The following is a 19,958-nucleotide window of genomic DNA, read 5'->3' as shown; positions in this document are numbered from 1 at the left end:
ATTTTCGTTTTTCACTATTGCAAGGCTACCTATTCCCCATAGGCCAGAATGGACAGCTTGATTATTACATCTTATAATCCTAACTGAATCAGGGAACTAGGTAGAAATTAGAGTTTAGTATTCCTGAACTCAGAATGATAAAATACATCTTTTAGTGGAGTTGGTTTTAACATTCTGTATTTGAAAATACCACTTTTAGAAAGTAGGTATTTTCTTGTCTAACTATCCAAGCCTGCCTCTGCTAGGCTGTGTAGTCCTTGTCTTGAGTTTGAGTGACAGGGGCTGGGGGATTCCAAGAGACAGGCTGAGTCAGCACAATGCTGAAAAGCGAGATCTGCATCTAGATGGGAGGGAGAAGTTGCACCTGGGACCTGAATAGGGCTGTGCCTTCCCTCCACAATGCTGGCTCCACCTCCTGTGGTGAGTCTGATGTCTCTGCCCTGCACTGTGAAAGGAAAGGAGTCATGTAAATAGAGTGCTCCAGGACTGACCAGAACCGGTTTGGACAAGGCAATGGCCTCTCTGCCTTCAGAGAACAAAGAGAAACTGTATATAAAAGAGGGGACCCACACCCCAGAGAATTAGATCACTTTTCGGAAACAAGAAGAAGCCTTTGCTGAGGAGAGGAACCAGAGAGACTGAGGAGAGACTATCCCTAAGCTGAAGTGCTGCTTAGGGGATTGGTCTGCAGTGGTTGCCTGACTCCCAAAGAAAGGAGAGAGGAACTTTGTGTGTACTTTCATCAACTTGTAAGGATCTCCTAGGGCTTCAGAAAAGAACTTGCCTCCTGCTGAAGTCTCAGGGACAGACTTCACCCACCAACTACCCAAGACTTCTTTGGAAGTGCCTACAGTTTTGTTGGGCTTTCTGAGGAACTGCGTGTCGCAAGGGGCTGGAAGCGCCACTCACGAGCAAGAAGCATGACGTCGAACTGCCGCTGTCGCTTCACAACAAAAAAGCGTCTCGCATTGCCGGAGAAGAGGATCGACGTCGCAGCAGACGCATCACCTGGAAGCCTGTCGCGGCTCGCATCGTTGTCGAAGCACCGCGCATCGCCGGGGAAGAGGATCGACGTCGCAGCAGATGCTGCCACATCACCGGAAAGCATGTCGCAGGGCCTGTCGCGGCTTGCATCTTTGTCGAAGCAGGGCCTGTTACGGACCACATCGTGTCTCATCAAAAAGAAGCCATCTTTGTTTCTTTGCACCAGATCATCGCATCACGGCGTTGTGGGCCGCATCGCCACAGAAACGCAGTAAGAAACCAACGCATCACCTCCCCTCGCATCGCCGGAGAAAAAGATAGATATCGCAGCAGACGCCGCTGCATCACCTGGAAGCGTGTCGCAGGGCCTTTAGCAGCCCAGACAAACCGCTGAGTCATCGCAGGGCCACCGAAGCACCTTGCATCGCCGCAGAAGAGGATCGACGTTGCAGCAGACGCATCACCTGGAAGCCTGTTGCAGGGCCTGTGGCTGCTCCCATCGTTGTCGAAGCATCGCCTGAGAAGAAGATAGACGTCACAGCAGACGCTGCTGCATCACTGGGAAGCGTGTCGCAGGGCCTGTCGCGGACCATATCGTGTTGCACCAAAAAGACGCCATCTTTGTTTCTTTGCACCAGATCTTCATCGCATCACAGCATTGCGGGCCGGTTCGCCACAGAAACGCAGTAAGAAACCAACGCATCACCTCCCCTCGCAGAGAAGAACCAACGCATCAGCATCCCCTACGCAGCAGTAGGGAACCGACGTATCACCATCTTGTGTGTAAGGAACCAACACATCACCTTCCCTGCAACATTTTATTTGTATTGCGTTACGCATCTTAAGGTTCATTGACTCAAAGTGTCGCATTTTAAGATCTAAAGAGAACTAAGCTAAATCTACCATTTTAAGTACAGTATTGTGGCTTTTTGTCGTTTGTGGTCTTGTTTTAAGTCCATTTATTTTTTATTTATTTATGAACTTTTATATAGCGCGAACATGATCCCGAGGGATATCAGAGTGCTTTACAATTGTAGGGAGAAGAGAAGTAACAGTTGCAGTACATGTGTCAAATAGGAATACCAGACACAACACAAATCAAATAGGACTCTAACAGCAAGAGCGGTTACAATATAAGAGGTCACCAGAGAGTAAATAAAAGATACTTATTTGTAATATACAACTTGTGTGGTGTCCATCTGTAGTGTTGTCACATCTACACAAGATTAGAGAATGTAGGCACCTTGGGAATCAATTTAGGATTGGTTCGAGTAGAACTTTGTCCTTTAGTGAACAAGAGAAAAAGTTCTGAGGGTGAATGCCTAAATCTCTCCCACTCTCCTACCAGACGTCAGAGCTAGGAGTAGTGCTGTCTTCCAAGACACCAATTTTCAATCAGCTCTATGTATATGCTCATAAGAAGGCAACATCAGCTGAATGGGGACTGTATGAAGTTCCCATGGAAACAGAAGATGCCAAAGAGCTGGAACTGCTCTTAAAAGTCCTTTCAAGAACAGTTCAATGATTCTTTGGGAAAACAAAGTAGAATTCGAACTGTCAGTCTTCTAAATCTCATTACTGCAGCCAGATGGACCCTGACTGAAGAATAGTTGTGACCACTTTTGGCCAAGCTTAACAAATATGGAAGTATCTGAGAAGGCTTTATTTGAAGTGGATGATAGCCATTATTCCTGTACCAGACACAGAAACGTTTCCACTTAGAGCTGTACGTCTTATTGGGCGCCAGAGTTTATTTAACCTCTTGCGACAGATCCAAACAGCCAAATTCTATGTAGTCCGGTACCATGCCGTCAAGTTCAGTGACTTAGGATTGTGGTGGAGAATATCACCATGATGTCTGGACAACATCCCGAGATGCACATTCAAAGGAATGGCTGGACGCACTGCCAACTGTAGCAAATCGCTGCATCAGTACTGGCGAGGCCACGCCGGAGCAAGGAGGATCAGAGTGAAATGTTTACCTTTCATCTTCAACACCCAGAGGATCAGGGTAAAAGGAGGGAAACATAGGCAAATTTCTTGAACTAACTGATTAAAAGAGCATAGTCCATTGTTCCTAGATGCCCGAACCTGCTTTCGAAGCATGGGCAGAAGAGGCAAACAGATCCATTTTAGGGGGAACTCACTGAAAATGTAATCCACATGTTTTCCTACTTGTGACAATCTGTCATTTGCCGGCTGAGAGCACCTGCCTGACTGTTTTAGCAGCCTGGCAGATGTTCCACAGCAATGTCTATCTTGTGAAAAATAGCCCAGTTCCACAGCAGCGGAGCTTCTTCTGAAAGGATCATGTACCGCGTTCCTTCTTGCTCGGCTATGTGGAACTTGGATGTTGTGTTGTCTGTTCTGACTAGGACAGACTGACCAGCCATTCTGGGAAGGATCGCTTGTCAGCCCAGTCTTATGGTGCCGAGTTCCAACACATTAATATGAAGCTTCTTCTCTGAATCTGACCAAAGGCCTCTTGTTGAAAGCTCTTGCAGGTTGACTCCCCATCCGTCCATACATTGTGTCTGCATTTCCTGCATAAAAGACAAGGAACACGCATAAGTATTCCCCTCTACCCCTATATGCAAGGTACACTATTAAATGTGTATGAATACCCACTCACTTTTTATGGCTGCCACTAGCATCCTGAATATAAAGGCACAAAAAGGTAAAAATAAATTAAAGAAAAGAGTACTGGTAACAATTGTTCTGGATAGCTCTAGCCTTAGCTATCAGAAGCCACAAAGTTATGTATGGTAGAAGGCTACTTAACTGCAGACGACTTCTCTATTAGTTCGTGAAGCAAGGCTCCTTCTGTATAAATTGCTTGTTATCCAGAAGGGTTAAGTTCACCTCCATCCGATGCCAGATCTACCCATAAAAGTAATCCGAGCCTATCAACGGCTCCGTAAAGTTTCCACAAAGCGTGTGCTGCTCCTCGGTCCAATAAATGTCGAACACGCTCATACAAAAAGAATAAATTATATATGCGCACGCTAGTTGCCTCACTAGCGTGCAACAAGAATGTCTCTCCGTAGTTCCAAAAGGAAATAACGAGAATACTAACAGCGTACGAAGAGCGGAACACCAGAGCAGTTTTCAGCGCGTCTCGCGCCGTGCTGCCCAAGGTTGCTTTCAGATTACAGTTCACGAAAACGCTCCAGCGTGTTCGTGAACCTTTCAAAGCTACAAAATGTGCGTAAACAAACCGCGGCTTCAGCCAAATGCCAGCGGTCGTTTCTCTCAATCCACGGAATCCACAAGGGGCAAGATAGAAGGCAAGTCGTCTTCCTCCCAGAACTTGAGCTGCATCAATACACAGCTGACAAGCACCGAACAACTACAGGGAGGAGCATATGTAGGAAGTAGAGACAGCTGAAAGTTAGAGATAGAAGACAGACCATTCTTCAGGCATTCTGGGATACGTATTCAGGTATCCTTCACATATATCCCTATGTGGCTGAGAGCGTGATACGCTTGTTGCCTTGCTAAACAGGTCTCATACAAAGCCTGCAAAATGGAATGAGACCTATACATGATGCTATCATACCTATTAAGGACTTGTATTGCTTCATTTTGAACGATTGCTTTGCAGCAATAGTCTGAGATTGTCTGTAACTTTCTTATTCTTTCTGCTGAGTGTCTAGTATAGCTCCCAGAAATTGGATCTTTATTTGGGACACCAACAAAGATTTCTCCCTGTTTAAAGTGAGTCAGTCTCCAGCAGAGATTGATGCAAGCACTCGTGGAAGCTTTTTCTTTTTCTTTGGATGGCACTTTGACTAACCAGTCATCTAGGCATGGGAACACCTGGTGACCTTTGCTCCTGAGAAAAGTGGCAACTGAAACGAGATATTTGATGAATATTCTTGACACTGATTTGAGTCCAAAAGGAAGGGCCTTGAACTGGTAGTATTGACCGCTGTTGAGAATAAAGAGTACTTCCTGTGGATTTCGGTGAATGGTTATATGGAACTAAGCGTCCTGAAGGTCCAAGGAGGTAAAAAAAAAATCCACTTCTTGCATCATCAGGGGGACTTCTTGTAGTGTAAGCATTCTAAATGACTGCTTCTTTAGAAACTCTCGGAGGTCCAGTACCAGCCTCCATTGACTGGTCATCTTTTTATTAGGAAGAACCTGGAATAGAAGCCTTAATTCCTTCGCGACTTGGGGACAATTTCTATTGCTCCCTCGGAAAGAAGCATGAGAATTTCCTTTTGCTGCTACTTCAAATTAAGATGATGCTCCTTTCTTGGTGGAAAACTGGAGGTCTATGGATGAACGCCACCCATTTGGCTGAGGTTATATTCTTAAATGCAGGAGCAAACAATGACATTTTCTCCTCTATCCCCCAACTTCAGAGGACCAGCCAGAAAATGGGGTGGGGGGTGGAACGAGTTGGGAGTCAGGCCGTCTTCTGATTATCATTGGTTCTTCCTTGTGAGCGACCTCTCTTCCTTTTTGCAGATCTCCGTACCTTTGGTTTATATTTAAGGAGTATCCTTGATTATATCAAGACGGTCTTTGAGGATAAAGGTGTCCTTAACCTTCATACTAGTTAAATCATGCTCTGAAAGTTTCTGATCTCTGTGAGCCACAAACAGTAGATGTGCCAAACTGCGATACTGCAACAGCCCTAATGCCTTTGTTGTATCAGTGTCTGTTTTAAGGCCTTGCAGAGCTTCATCAACATGTTTACTAAAAAGACTTAGCACATCAAAAGGCATGTCTAAGATTTTAGATTGGATATCAGTATGGACGGCTGTGAACTTTAACCAGCCTTGCCTCTTTAGTACAGCACTTTCTACAAAATGGCGAAAACATGTATTTGAAGCTTCCCTCACCGCATCAATAATGAAAGAGGTTTGTTTTCTTTCCTTTAGGATATCACTCATCATTTCCCTCGTACCCTCAGGGATTAGATCCAGTAATGGAGCTCTCCTGCCACATTAGAAGATAGTAACTACTTAGAAACAGCAGGGCATTGGCTGTCTTCATTGAGGTTGCCGCCATAGAGGAAATCTCCGACCCAGATTGTGAATAGGTTTGCTATCCTTGTCTGGCGGATTAGATGATGGCGTTACTGGGGTCTTGGTTCTGCTCTGAGTGGCTGAAGCAATTACTGAATCCATTCTAGTATGACCAGTGAGACAGGCCGGAGTTGAAACTGGGGCTTTGCAATTTCCTTTCCAAACAATGTATCACAGCTAGAATGGTAGCAGGTGTCATTATTAATTTCTGACCCCTTGACCAGACATAATCAAGAAGAGGTATGAATATAATGTATTTCCAAGGTTGCTGGTGTGGTGGATTCTAGGCAGTGTTAGAGTGCTTAGGCTTCCACCTCATTGGCTGAAGTTTGTGTTCTTTCAAATAAGGTGTGTGTATTACTAAACATACTATGCTGTTTCAGGCCAACAGCCATTTCTAAGTATATACAGTTTATTGTATTTATTTGTACACTGTATACTGCTATTTTAATGAACCGAGATTCCCAGCCTGACGACGGGGAATGATTGAAGCATGCGAGTATAAAAGATCCAATGTTGGAAAATAAAATATGTATGAGTTTCCAAGCCAATCTTAAATCCCTCCATGAGTGGTGTTGTCGCAAAGCACACACCAGCAACCTAGCAGCCAGGGCAAATAGCATTGCCGATAACGAGCTGCCGTGCTCAATGTTAAAATAGCAACTAGGCACAAGTAAAGCAAGGATTTATAAATTACAGTAGTAAAGAAAGTCTGCTAATTACACACTATAGACCAGCTAATGACAAGGTGTGCTTGATCATACAGTATTAGATGCTGCATGCAAAGAAACGGTGGTTGGTTTAATTTTGCTTAGTATGTGTTGGAAGCGATGAACAAGTTACTTACCTTCGGTAACGATATATCTAAGAAACATAGGTTAGTTATAGATTCCATACCTTAGAATTACCCCCCAGGCGTCAGACTGGATCCGGAAAGTTTTTTCGGCAGCAGTACCTCTGAGCGTCAGAAGGTGGCATCGGACGGCTCCGCATCCGTCGTTGGCGTCGTGGTCGCTGGGATGACGTTGCGGTAGCTACTTAGACGCCGCCCTCGAGCGCTGACGTCAGTTCTGTACACTACTTTACGCGCCAGAAATGCAGAGCCATGCAAGACACTGACCATTGGTTCACAAGGTGCACAAACGTAGGGCCCTGAAAGGATGTCCTTAACCCTGGAAGTCAGTTCGCAGAACGGGGAGAATGGGCGGGGCAGTAAGGAATCTATATCTAACCTATGTTTCTTACAGATATATTGTTACCAGAGGTAACTAACTTGTTCATCTGAAAGAAACAGTTAGATTCCTTACCTTATAATAGATACCACATCAATACCAACCCCGGATGTGGGTCTGCGAACCAAGTTCACACTAGAAAGTCCTGGAGAACAGAACGGCCAAAGAAGCAGTCTCTCCGGATTTGGCTATCGAGGCAGGAGTGTCTCGTAAACGTGTGCAGCAAAGCCCCAGTAGCAGCCAGACAGATGTCATTTAGAGGGACCCCTCGTCCCAAAACAGTAGTGGCTGCCTTTGCCCTAGTGGAATGGGCGCGCAGCCCCACTGGAGGCTCCTTCTTTGCTAGAGAACAGCAGGCTTTGATACACAAAACAACCCATCGGGAGATAGTCAGTTTGTGTACGGCCCGACCTTTCTTGGCGCCTAAGTAGTCAACAAAGAGCTGGTCATCCACCCAGAACTGTTTGGTGCGATCCAGATAAAAGGAAAGTGCACGTTTGGGGTCCAGACGGTGGAGCCTCTCTTCCTCTTTGGAAGGATATGGAGGCAGAAAGTAGGTGGGCAAAGTGATGGTTTGCCCAATGTGAAAGGAGGGGACAACCTTGGGAAGGAAGGATGGACATGTCCGGAGGACAACTTAGTCTGGATGTACAGACAGAAAAGGAGGCTTGTATGAAAGTGCCTGGAGCTCACTCACTCTTCTGGCAGATGTGATGGCCACCAGGAATGCAGTTTTAAGAGTTAAAAGTCTTAAAGGACAGTTGAGAAGCAGCTCAAAGGGAGGGCACATTAAATAGATCAAGACCAGATTCAAGACCCACTGAGGCATAACAAAGGAAATTGGAGGAAATAGAGGAGTTATTCCTTTCAAAAAACGATATACAACCAGGGATTTCAAAAGAGAAGGCTGATCAGAAAGCAGAAGAAAGGCAGAAATGGCCGAAAGATAGGCCTTGACAGTGCCCAGAGCAGAGCCCTGCTGGACCAAAGAAAGGAGGAACAAGAGAATCTCAGAAAGAGGAGCAGAAAGGGGATCCACATCCTTTGCTTTGCACCATGCCACAAATTTGTACCACCGGCAGGCATATATAGTGGAGGGACGCCTGACTGCCAAGATTACATCAAAAACTTCGGGAGGCAGGTCAAACGATGTCAACTACCGCCGCTCAATCTCCATGCAAGGAGGTGGAGGCTGGAAAGGTTCAAGTGGAGGACCGTACCATGCAGCTGCAACAGGAGATCCTCCCGAAGAGGCAATCGGGTCGGAGGATCGATGACCAAGTTGAGCAGCCCAGGATACCAGACTCTTTGTGCTCAATCTGGAGCCACAAGAATGACTTGGGTCCGGTTGCACCTGATCTTCAGCACTCTGGGCAGAAGTGGTATAGGCGGAAAGGCATACAACAGACCGCAACTCCACTCGCGGCGAAAAGTGTTGCCTAGTGAGTAATGCCTTGGAAATTCCAACATGCAGAATTGCTACCATTACACGGTCTCTTCGGTGGCGAATAGATCCAACCAAGGCTCTCCCCACTGTCGAAATAGACCTTGCACCACCTCAGAGTTAAGACGCCATTCGTGATCCATCATGCACCTGCAGCTGAGTTTGTCCGCCCTGGCGTTCAGGGAACCTGCCAGGTGTTGAACCACCAGGGATATGCCCTGATGTTCCAGCCATGTCCAGAGGCGGAGGGTCTCGTGAATAGGGTCCACGACTCCACCCCGCCTCATTTGTTGCAGTACCATTTGGCAGTGGTGCTGTCTGAACACCTGCACTACTCTTCCCCACACACAGGGAAGGAATGCCTTGAGTGCTAGATGGATCGCCCGGAGGTCCAGAAGGTTGACGTGAAGCCCGGACTCCGCCGGAGACCAGAGGCCTCTGATCTGAGTCTCTCTCATGCTTCCATCACCACTGTGTGCTCTCGTTGGGGAAGGGAGAGGGATCTGCCTTTGACCAAATCCCACTTCATGAGCCACCACTGCAATTGTCATGCAGTGCTCTCCGAGATCTGGATGCAATTGGACAGATTCCCCTGATGCTACGCCCACTGGAACTACACGTCCCACTGCAGAGCCCGCATATGCCACCTGGCATGATAGACCAGCAGGATTCAGGAGGCCATTAGGCCCAGCAGCCTCAGGGTCATCCTGACAGAAACCCGGGTTAGAGGCTGAAAGATCGGAATCATAGACAGAATTTCCCAGGCTCGCTGTTTGGGAAGATAAACCCGAAACCGTGCAGTGTCCAGAACCGCTCTGATGAAGAGGAGCTTCTGAGAGGATATCAGGAGTGACTTCGGAACATTGATGGAGAACCCCAGTGAATGTAGGAGGTCGGCCGTAGTCTGGAGGTGGGAGACGACAGTCTGGGGCGACCCGCCTTCAACAACCAGTCGTCGAGATAGGGGGAAGACTGAAAACTCCGATCTGCGCAGATGAGCTGCAACCACCGCCATCACTTTTGTGAACACCCGAGGGGCACTGGTAAGGCCAAAGGGGAGCACAGTAAACTGAAAGTGCTCGTGGCCTACTGTGAACCGCAGGTGACGCCGGCGAGGTGAAAATATGCGTCCTGCAAGTCCAACGCTACCAACCAGTCTCCAGGGTTCAGGGCAGACAAGACCTGAGCGAGCATCAACATCTTGAACTTCTCCTTCCGGAGGAAGAGGTTGAAGTTCCTGAGATCCAAGATAGGACGCAGGCCCTTGTCCTTCTTGGGAACCAGAAAGTAGTGGGAGTAACAACCATGACCTACTTCTGTGGCAAGAACGTGCTCGATGGCTCCCTTGGCCAAGAGAGCCGTGACTTCCTGTTGGAGAAGGCCCATGTGATCCTCCGACATATGGTGGTACTGAGGTGGCATGGCTGGAGGGGCAGTCTCGAAGGAGAGGGAGTAGCTCCTTCGGACTAGCTGCAAAACCCACCTGTCGGACATGATCGTGCGCCAGTGGAGGAGGTGATGGCGGATGCTGCCGCCCACTGGCATTTGATGGGACGAAAATGTCGCATTAGGATGGTTTAGAGGCTGCTGCAGAGGGGGGTTGGTGGACTGGCCCGCCCGCTGGCCCCCTGAACCACAGCGGTGTTCCGAAGTCCCCAGCTGCATGAAGGTTTGGGAACTTGCGCCGGCCTGTGGCTCTGGGCGGGACCTAGTGGGGCACCCCTTCCGTGGCCACGAAAGGGGCAAAAAGCAGACTGCGCAGGGCGGTTGGAGAGGTCCAAAGACTTGGCCATAGTCCGCGAGTCTTTGAAACGCTCTAGAGCATTGTCAGCTTTGTCACCAAAAAGGCGACGGCAATCAAAGGGCATATCAATGAGGGTATTGTGGACATCCCCAGAAAAGCCAGTCGATCTCATCCAGGGGTAGCGTCGAAGGGCTACCGACATGGAAATCGTCCTGCCCAAAGAGTCGCGCTATCCATCCCACAACAGATGGTAAACTTTGTTGCATCCCTCCCGGGCGCAACAACCTGGGAGAGCACTGTCCGGGCCTCCTCCGGACACGGAGGCAGCACTTGCTCAGCCCTATCCTACACGGAGTGGGAATAACAGCCCAATAGACATGCAGTGTTTACCGACCGCAGTCCCAAGCTTGCAGAAGAGAAAATCTTCTTCCCAAGATGGTCTAGCTTCTTGGATTTCCTATCTGGTTGAGTGGTAGGGAATGCAGAGGCTTGGACCACCAAGCTCTCAGGGGTGGGGTGTTGGGAGAGGAAAGTTGGGTCACCCGGAGCCGGGCGTTGGGCTATCATTCTATTCACGGGATCCTGTGTGTTGGGCCTGGACCAGGTGCCCAAAAGGACGTCGGTGAGGGCTTCATTGATCGGCAGCAGGGGCTCCGAAGAGCTTGCTTGGGGTTGAAGCACCTGTCAGGAGGTTAGTCCTGACCACCACTGTAGGGAGCTCGAGGTTGAAAGCCTCGGCCGCTCTACTCAACACTACTGCGTATGACACTCCCTCCTCCGTAGCCATGGTAGGAGGAGACAACATGTCAAGGTCAGGGGAGGTATCAAGACCACTGGCATCCCCCAGGTCCGCTCTCCAGTCCGGATCATACTCCAACTGGTCGGTCAGAGGTCACCTGACCCCTCCCAGTACTCCTTCTCAGCGGGCCAATCTGGCCTAAACGGGACCCCAGGAGTGAACAGGGGCACAAAAACCCCGCTCGGCGCCGTATCCGGTGTCGGATGGCGCTGGCCAGTGTCCACATCAGGATGGAGGCCGGAGTCGGCGACGCCCGGGGGTCCAACTGGCGCTGAATGTGGATGCGGTGCTGGAGGAAGCGGCGCTGGTGGAGGTGTAATAAAGTCAAATGGCGCCAATCTGGATCCAGGCCTAGAGGGCCTGCGGCACCAGGGCCGGAGCCGCCGGCAGAGAAGGGCTAGGTCCCCCAACAGAATCCGCGGGGCCCGAAGGCACGCCGGCGGGTTCGGGCAGCCCCAAGATGGCGTGCATCGCCTTGTAGAATGTACGAAGCTGGGCATGAGTCGCTCAGGGTCCCGGGAAGGTAGGGAAACCCAAAGTTGGCTCAGCAGGCTCCGCACGCGGAGCCACGGGAGGGGCACCGTCCTCATCGCATGAGGCGACCGACGGGAAGAAGTCGAAGAGCGGCGATGCTTCTTCGACTTCTTGTGCTTTAACTTACCTGACCCCGAGTGTGAAGACTTAGAGAATGAACGACCTGTCTCTCCACCTCCCTCGTAACTGGGAACTCGAACGGTGCGGAGCCAACTGCCGGCACTCAAGAAGCTTTCAGGACTGCTCCCGCAAAGCCTTTGGAGTCATGGACCAGCAGTCAGAGCACAACTTGAGGTCGTGGTCGTGCCCCAGGCAAAAGAGGCACACGCGGTGCGGATCCATAAACTACATAAGTCAAGATCAGGAACCGCAAGCCTTTAAGCCGGGCATCCCCACGTGCACCAGGAGTCAAAGGACTCAAAAGACGTCGACAAAAGTCGCTCCAAAAGTTTAGTCAAAAAGTGACTGGAGGTACCGCTCTTCAGATCTGCGATGGCTGGCGCGGAAAAAGAAAGAACTGACATCAGCACGCGAGGGTGGCGTCCAAGTAGCTACCATGACGTCATCTCAGCGACCACGACGCCAACGATGGACGCGGAGCTGACCGACACCAACTTCCGACAAGCATAGGTACTGCAGACGGTAAACTTTCCGGATCCAGTCTGACGCCTGGGGGTAATTCTAAGGTAAGGAATCTATAACTAACTGTTTCTTTCAGATAGGGCCTGTAGTACATATCTGGTTTACCAGGTTACAGTTAGATAGCTTATCAAAAAGATACTGGCACGGGACCGGCAGAAGACTCCTTCAATTGTAGGTCTTCTCAAACACCACAAGTATATAAGATGCCAAGATGTCAGCGTAGTCCTTATTGAAATGTACTCCATATGCAGTCAATGTTTTTCAGACTTTTTGTATCAACCTTTCACCAATAATACACAGGTATGATGCATAACAGCCCTTCAATATGTTGGGGCATGCTAAACCACCTTTCTTCCCTCGAGCTAACCAAACTTTGTTTAGTGTAGTGCAGTTGCCTACCTAGACAAAGGATATTAGTGTTCGGATGGACTTCAGTAGTGTCAATATTATAAGGTTAGAAGCACCTGGAAAGTGTATAAAGAGAGGGTAGTATGCTCACTTTGATTATTCTTATTTTGCCCTAGCCATAAGAAGTATAGTTTGCACCATTTTTTCAGGCATGCCCTATCTGGGTTTTTAAAGAAGGCCAATTAGACTTCACCACTCCCCTAAAGAGTTTGTAATATTAATTTCCAAGTATTTGATTGATTTGCAGGTCCACTTGTTTGGGCACTGCTCCTTCAGCTGCAATATACTCTGCAGAGGTTGGCTCACATATAGGATCTCAGACGTCGAATTTATTTTGAAGCCGGAGAGCCTTTCAAAGTCATAAGTACTTGTGAAGTGGTTTCAAGCTCGGTGACAAGGACATCATCAACAAACAGTTATTTGGTGCTCAGCACTGCCAAATATCATTCCCCTCACCACAAATGACCGATGTAACTGGGACACTAGAGGCTCCATGTACAGGGCAAACGCAAGGACAACTAGGGGCAACCTCTTGAGGCAGATCGGAGCGGATTCCATTTACTCTTGTCCTGCAGCGGACCTTCTCTAGAATTACCCAGGTTCACCATGCCAAATACTTTTCTGCATCAAGCTCCATGAGAATGACTGGGATCCCTCTCTATTTTGCATTCTCAATCAAATTTGCTACTCTATAAATACAGTTGGACCCTGTATAAATCCCACTTAGTCTGCCTCAACTAGTCTATTCTTGATGACCTTGGTGCCAATCTTAGAGTCGGTGTTTAATAGCGCTATTGGTAAGAAGGAATTACACTCTTCTGGGTCTTTCAACATTTTGCATACGAGTGTGATCTCTACCCCACATATAGTGGGTGTGAAGTCTGTCATCTCATTAAGAGTTGAACAGATCTACCAATGTGCCAAGCGGAAGGCCCGCTTTTAATTTGTAGTTGGCAAAAGGGAGTACATCAGGACCTGGTGCTTTCTTAGGGCTTATTACTTTTTTTTTTAATAAACTTTATTTTTGCAATTTTATACACATTCACAACAATAAAGCAATGGACAGTAAGATGCAAGGTAAGAAGGTGTATACACCCAATTCATATCATTAGCACAACAAGGTAAAAATTCGAGGACAACAAGTTACACCCCGCCAGTCGTATAAGTACAATCATCAGACACCATTTCAGAATCAGGATCTAAGGCTTATTACATTACAGCGGTGAGGATCTTTTCAGCCTAAAAGGGCTTATCTAGTTCCTCCCTCCACTGTGGGGTGACAGTCTTGCTTATTACATTATCAAGATAAAGCATTATATCTTTCTTATCCTTTGCAACTCCTGTGTAATGATTCTTGTAGAATAATGAGAAGAGATCTCTTTAGTCTTTCATCCATCACCAGATTTGTGTGGAAGATCTAGATTTTTGGGCTCTTGTTGCATTGTAAGTACCTTTTTTTCCACATCCATAAGATTTGCTTTAAATGAAGCAGTGCCTATTCTGCTTTATTTATTCTCAACACTTGGAGCGGAGCAATGATCGCCCTGGCGTGTTTAAGGAAAGACATTATTTTATTCTGAAGCTTTGCCTTCTTCCGTTTTTTGCCTTCGCTAGTCTTTCATCCTTGCAGACCCTTCAGGTCAGGGAAATAGCCATACATCGGATTATGGCTTTGAATGTGTCCCAAAATTGTGCAACAGTTTGTGTCCTGATGCCATTTTCTGGAAAGTCGGTTTGTATCTCTTTGCTAAGCTCCTCCTTGCTAACATAGTCCCCATGCAAGCGTTTGTGCAACCTCCATTTCCCCAATATCTGGTGTCTCCACCCAGTTCAAGACCTATGTGTGAATGGTCTGAGATTGTCTCCCCTCTTGTGCCTTTTGTAGCCTGCCCAAGAAGTTCTTAGTGTCAAAGATAAAGTCTATTCTAGTGTATGCCCTGTGGACTGAAGAGTAAAAGGAGTAGTGCCTTTCCCTGGGAAGTAAATGGTGCCAGGAGTCTGTCAGACCCAGGACCGAGACCACCTCTCTCCTTTGTTTCGACATGGCTCTTGTGTATTATGATGCTTAAGCCAAGCCGTCTAGCTCCTGGTCCCACACTGATCACTTTAGTTTGTCGAGTATTTTCTTGATTCTATCCTCAGTCCTCTTGCTATCTTGCTCACAATTCACCCTTTTTGTTTGGAGCGGATTGCAAACTTATTGCACTCTTTCCTGTATAAAACAGCTCTCTAGTGTCAATGGTGAGCCACTGGCAACCTATTTCCTTCTGGATTATCTCTCTCGCCTAGGGTCACGTCGACAAGCTGTCCTGCGATTGAACAGGGCCATCAGTGTCAGATGCACCTTCCTTCCTATCCTGAAGTTGAAGTTCATTTTTCCTGTCTGCCAGAGAGGAGATCGTGGTCTCGAACTTTACCATTCTAACTGTGAACCGACGTATTTTCACATCCATTTGTATCAAATCTGTTTTTGGTTACGTTCTTGCACTACCGCTCTGTAGTCCCTCCGGAGCTGTAGGGTGGCCACTGCTAGTTTGTACACTATTCAGACTTCACTGCCTCTAAACAGATGTGATTTTGGTGCTTGTGCCTGTGACACGATTCTACCTTAGAGTGGGTAACTTTTCTGTTGGACCACATATCTACAGGGCAACTATTATCACTCTTGTGCTTTCTCCCGAGTGTAGGAGTTCTTTCTATGGAAAAGCCTAATTTGGGCAATTTTTCCAATAAGGTTTTGAAAAGTCTTATGGCACAGGTTGTGATGTTAGACTCCTCCATTTCCTTTTTCAGATTCGTCATGCATATATAGGTGATCTGCTCTCTAGAGCTTTCAGCCATTTGTTTCCAGATTCCAGGTGCCAGAATGAGGTGATAGCCAACTGATCTACATCTTCATATGTCTGCAGCTGGGATTCTGCTGATTCTAGTCTTAGGTCAAGTGCCTGCAGGTCTGTTTAAATCTCTGAAATGCGCTTACTGATATCTCAGTTTTAACAAATTATACCCGATTATTTTTGTAGGTCTACATCCTTGGTAAGCACTCCAGTTGGTGTTGCAGCAATGCTGTTGCTGTCCTCAAAGGTTGTACAGTAATGAGAGTACAGATGGCAGTATGTAATGTCTCAATACGTTTTTTGTTGGCCCTGGGCTTAAGTCCAAATGTTTGTTTGAGGTTTAATTCTGATTTCCCCGCTCCCAGAGATCCCACTGCCTTGAAGGCTGGAGAGCCTAACCACTCGGAGTTTTTACTTCTGGGTGTTAGTCAGCAGTTGGTCAGATTTAAGAGGCCACGCCACTTTTAGAGCCTTTTTAAGCTTACCCTTTTGTGTGCATCTGCCCTACGCACTGATTATGGTAACTGTTACCTCCCACCACCCCTCATCCCCTGGTTGGCAACTCCCTGCTGGTCTGCAATTATTCCCCCTGGGATGCCATCAGTGGGCCACTTTATTTTACCCATACATTCAATAAAGATGTGATCTGTCACTCATGTTCCACACATTCATACACAATGTTTACACTAATACTGCCAGGACCCACCCCTCATCTCTATGTTGAGGTCTTGCAGAGCTTCTCAGGTGCCAGCTTGGGATAGGGAGGGCCACATGAGAAGTTTACATTTTAAAAAGTTTTACTCTAAAAGAAATCAAGCTTTGTGAGTTCTGTAATCCTAAGTGAACCCTGTTATACGCTACTGTAATACCTGACATTTACTCATTATCGCCTCATCTCAATTCCTCAGCCCAGTACTTGCTGTTGGAGAAAAAGGTCCTATGTCTAAGACTTGGCACTCCCGACTGCAGTCTCTTTCTTACCCTTTCATGATTTTAAAAAAGGCACACCCTTTCTATCCTATCCTTTTTAGGTCAAGCCTATAGCGGCAGTGCGCATTCGCTGCTCACTCTGAGGCATGCAGTAATGGAATATGGAGTGGAAGCTACGTGGAAGCTCCGCCCACTCTACGTCCATGTTTTTAATCTGCTGGGGTCATTGTTTTTTATAAATGCTGCCTTATGATTGATTATGAGGCTTGTTAGACCCTCTTATTATGACCATGTCGTCATTTATACCCTCCCGTTGCTACTGGCCCCTTTACTTAGAGTGTTACACGGTGTGTTATTTAAACTATAAGCCGTAATTTGTCAGGACCGTGCCTTCTCGCCCCCTTATCCCTCTCCCGCACTCCCGTTGTCCGTGCTTCCTCCCTGCCACTGTCAATGGTGCAATGCAATAGGTCAAACATAAATGAGAGTCCTATTGCATTGCAAATGCTTGTTTCGTTTTGGAGTTCGGTTCCTTTTTGCGCATTCAGGTATTACTGCCTTAGGCATAATGATTTTTATTTTTCCCTAACGTTTATGCGGGTTGGTACACTGGGCCTACCATGGAAAGGCATTTTTGAAAAGTTCACATTTAAAATTAAACTATTTGGGAAGATCTCTAATAAATTAAACTGTGGTTTATGTACTTTATACACCCTAGAAAAATTGTTTCTCCTCCTGTCAAACCTTGAGCAGTCATTACCAGCATTTTGCAAGTGACTCAGAGGTAAATGGATCTGGATTTGAAAACATCCTCTTGGTACCTTCTGCTTTTGGCCAGACATCCTCCAAATTTACAGGGTCCACTTATTATGTCTGGGTTGTTCCAGACAACATATACTGTCAAATCTAAGAAAAGGAGTGTAATGTTTAACTTCATGTCATCCGGCAGAATCGATCGGAGCTCAAAGTTCACTTTAAGATCAAAGCAGAAATGAAGCTGGATAAGCCCTGATAAAGGGAACACAATAAGGTTAGGGTGAGGCTTTGGAATGCAAAGGGGGTCTCCTTTGTACCCCAGTACATGAAAAAGGTATTGCTGTCTTTGAGCTTTATGTAAAAAATACACAATCATTAACTTACTCTGAGCTTAAGCGTTGGTTCCTTATAAGTACCTATTCAGAGCCAGTGACCACAACGAAGTTGCTGGATGTCAGGCAACAGCAATAGCAGGGAGGATTTACACATACATGTTCAGCATACCAGAGCTGAAAATACAAGGACTGTTAAGTGAGTGCTCTCCATTACACAAGCTAGTGAACTGTGCGCACAGTGGTGCAAGAAGGGAAGAGCCCTCTGCCCAACCGATTTAGAAAAACATGGGCAATCACTATCCGGTTTAAAATATAACCATACAGTGACTGGCAGTGTTCTGGTAATCACCCCTACCTCTGCACTGACTGCTCATGACTGCACGCAGGTCACGCGGTTGTTTACCGCCATGGTCTGCTGATTCCAGCCAAACCTGACGCTGATCTCATGCAGTTTATTACAATAAGTGTCATGACAACAGGGTCAGGATTCATTGGGCGGGTGGCACCCTATCAGAGACTAGGTAGGCTGCTATCTATTCCACAGCACCCCGATACAGTTCTGGTAGCAGAGGACTGAAGCATACATGTCGGCCTGGCTGTACCAAGAGACTGGCGAGACGGACATGGACACTTCTTTTCTGCAGTAGATGGGCAGCCAGGCGTATCAATCATGGGGACCATGCTAACACTAGCGGATAGATGCGATAGTGCTGCTCCAAAGCTTTATCTCATAGGGGACTTGAAAAACCAGTGGGGCGGAGGCACAATTTATAGTGAAAGAAATACACAAAAAATTAAGTGGGTGGTGTATGTGGCGATTTGCAGTGACAGGGTAATGCCCTAACACCCCTATGTATGAGCCATCATTATTTGTTTGGCTTTCAAAGTTATCACTCCTACCTCCATTTTGCATTGATTTAGTGTGTGGTTAAACAGACATTTATAAGCTTGGACTGGTTCCATACCCCCACTTAGGACCTGTGCACAATACTGTAAAAACTGTCTGCAAGGACATTGATACTCTTCACATTGACTGGAATTCATCAGAATTTAAAATCTCTCATCATTGGGTTTATTTAATTTGGAGGGAAAAAACCAGTTTGTAATTTGTCTTCTCTTGGCATTCTCTCTTTTTTGCATCACCTGTTCTCAGAAAAGTTTTTGTGTTTTTATTGATAATGTGGTCTTTTTCAGAATTAAGCCAAAAGGGAATATTAGCAATAGTTTTGAGAAACATGTTTCCCACTTCATTATGTTTACCAACAATATGACTGGACATCTGTGTGCACAAGCCTGTTGTTACATGACACAAATGTAAACAGGTATGGCTTATATTCTGCTGGGAGCAGCATCAGAAGTCATGGCAATCCATCAGCCGCTGGGTGCAGATTTTGAACTGCAAGAGTGTATGGGCATATCCTCGAGGCACAGCGTTTACTGCCTAGCTTGGCGTGGTAAGTAATACTGGATGATAAGGCCAATGTCACCACCCTTTAAAGAGATGTGTGGATGGTGATTCACTCACTCGCACAAGATTCAAAAGGACAAATACTACAAACTCAAACTAAATGGGCACGTAGACATACTGTGTTTCATATTTGGGAAACAGGCAGAACTTTTACAAGATAGGCAGTTTCACCCTAGCTGCGGGGCCAATTTATATGTTGGCGGCGAGGGAATCCCATCACTACAGCGGAGTTTCCTCCCCAACAACAAAGTGGTCTGCCCACCTGATTTATATGCGAGGGGACCATAGGTTTGGCTACGGTGGGGACTACTCAATCACTGCTGTAGCTATACTTCTCAGACGGTCCGACTGAGAAGGGCTGTCGAAGAGTTGGCTATTTTTTCATCCACCCAATTAGGATGGGCCGACATATAGCCATTTAGTTCTGTCTGTCACTGCAAGGCAAACTCTGGTGGTAAGTGGTAAAAACCAAAAAAAATTAAGTTCGTTCCTGAATCTGCAAGTAACAAAATATTTCATTTATTCACCAACCTGTTATGGCATAAAAGACTTTTTCATTGACCTCTGGTTTCACCTCATCGAGTGGAACTCGGAGCATTTCAGGAGTAACCCAATGCAAAGAGCTAGAAAACAGAAATAACAGTGTATGAAATGCAAGGCTTGGATCAGTATACATAATAAGATAAATGGAATGGATGATGGGCTAGAAACTCTTCCCTGTGTCGCACAGTAATATAAAGCCTACGAAATGTACTAAAAAGGAGAAGGCACCAAAACTGTGCTGGTGAGCTTGGTTTCAGGTTTTA

At 46.7% G+C, this 19,958-nt stretch overlaps 1 protein-coding gene across 1 annotated transcript in view; it reads right to left on the bottom strand.

Moving 5' to 3' along the window:
- The window catches only part of LOC147679584 (rab5 GDP/GTP exchange factor-like), a 117,919-nt gene that overhangs the window by 30,845 nt on the left and 67,116 nt on the right, over nucleotides 1–19,958 (bottom strand). The window contains exon 7 of the mRNA XM_086943167.1: nucleotides 19,684–19,775. Within this exon, the coding sequence (XP_086799293.1) occupies nucleotides 19,684–19,775 (92 nt within the window). The remainder of the gene's footprint in view (nucleotides 1–19,683; nucleotides 19,776–19,958) is intronic.

Source organism: Lissotriton vulgaris, chromosome 11 (genome assembly GCF_964263255.1).
Source record: "Lissotriton vulgaris chromosome 11, aLisVul1.2, whole genome shotgun sequence".
Taxonomy (NCBI): Eukaryota; Metazoa; Chordata; class Amphibia; order Caudata; family Salamandridae; genus Lissotriton; species Lissotriton vulgaris.
The sequence above is the reverse complement of the archived record's forward strand: the minus strand, read 5'-3'. Positions and strand labels throughout refer to the sequence as shown.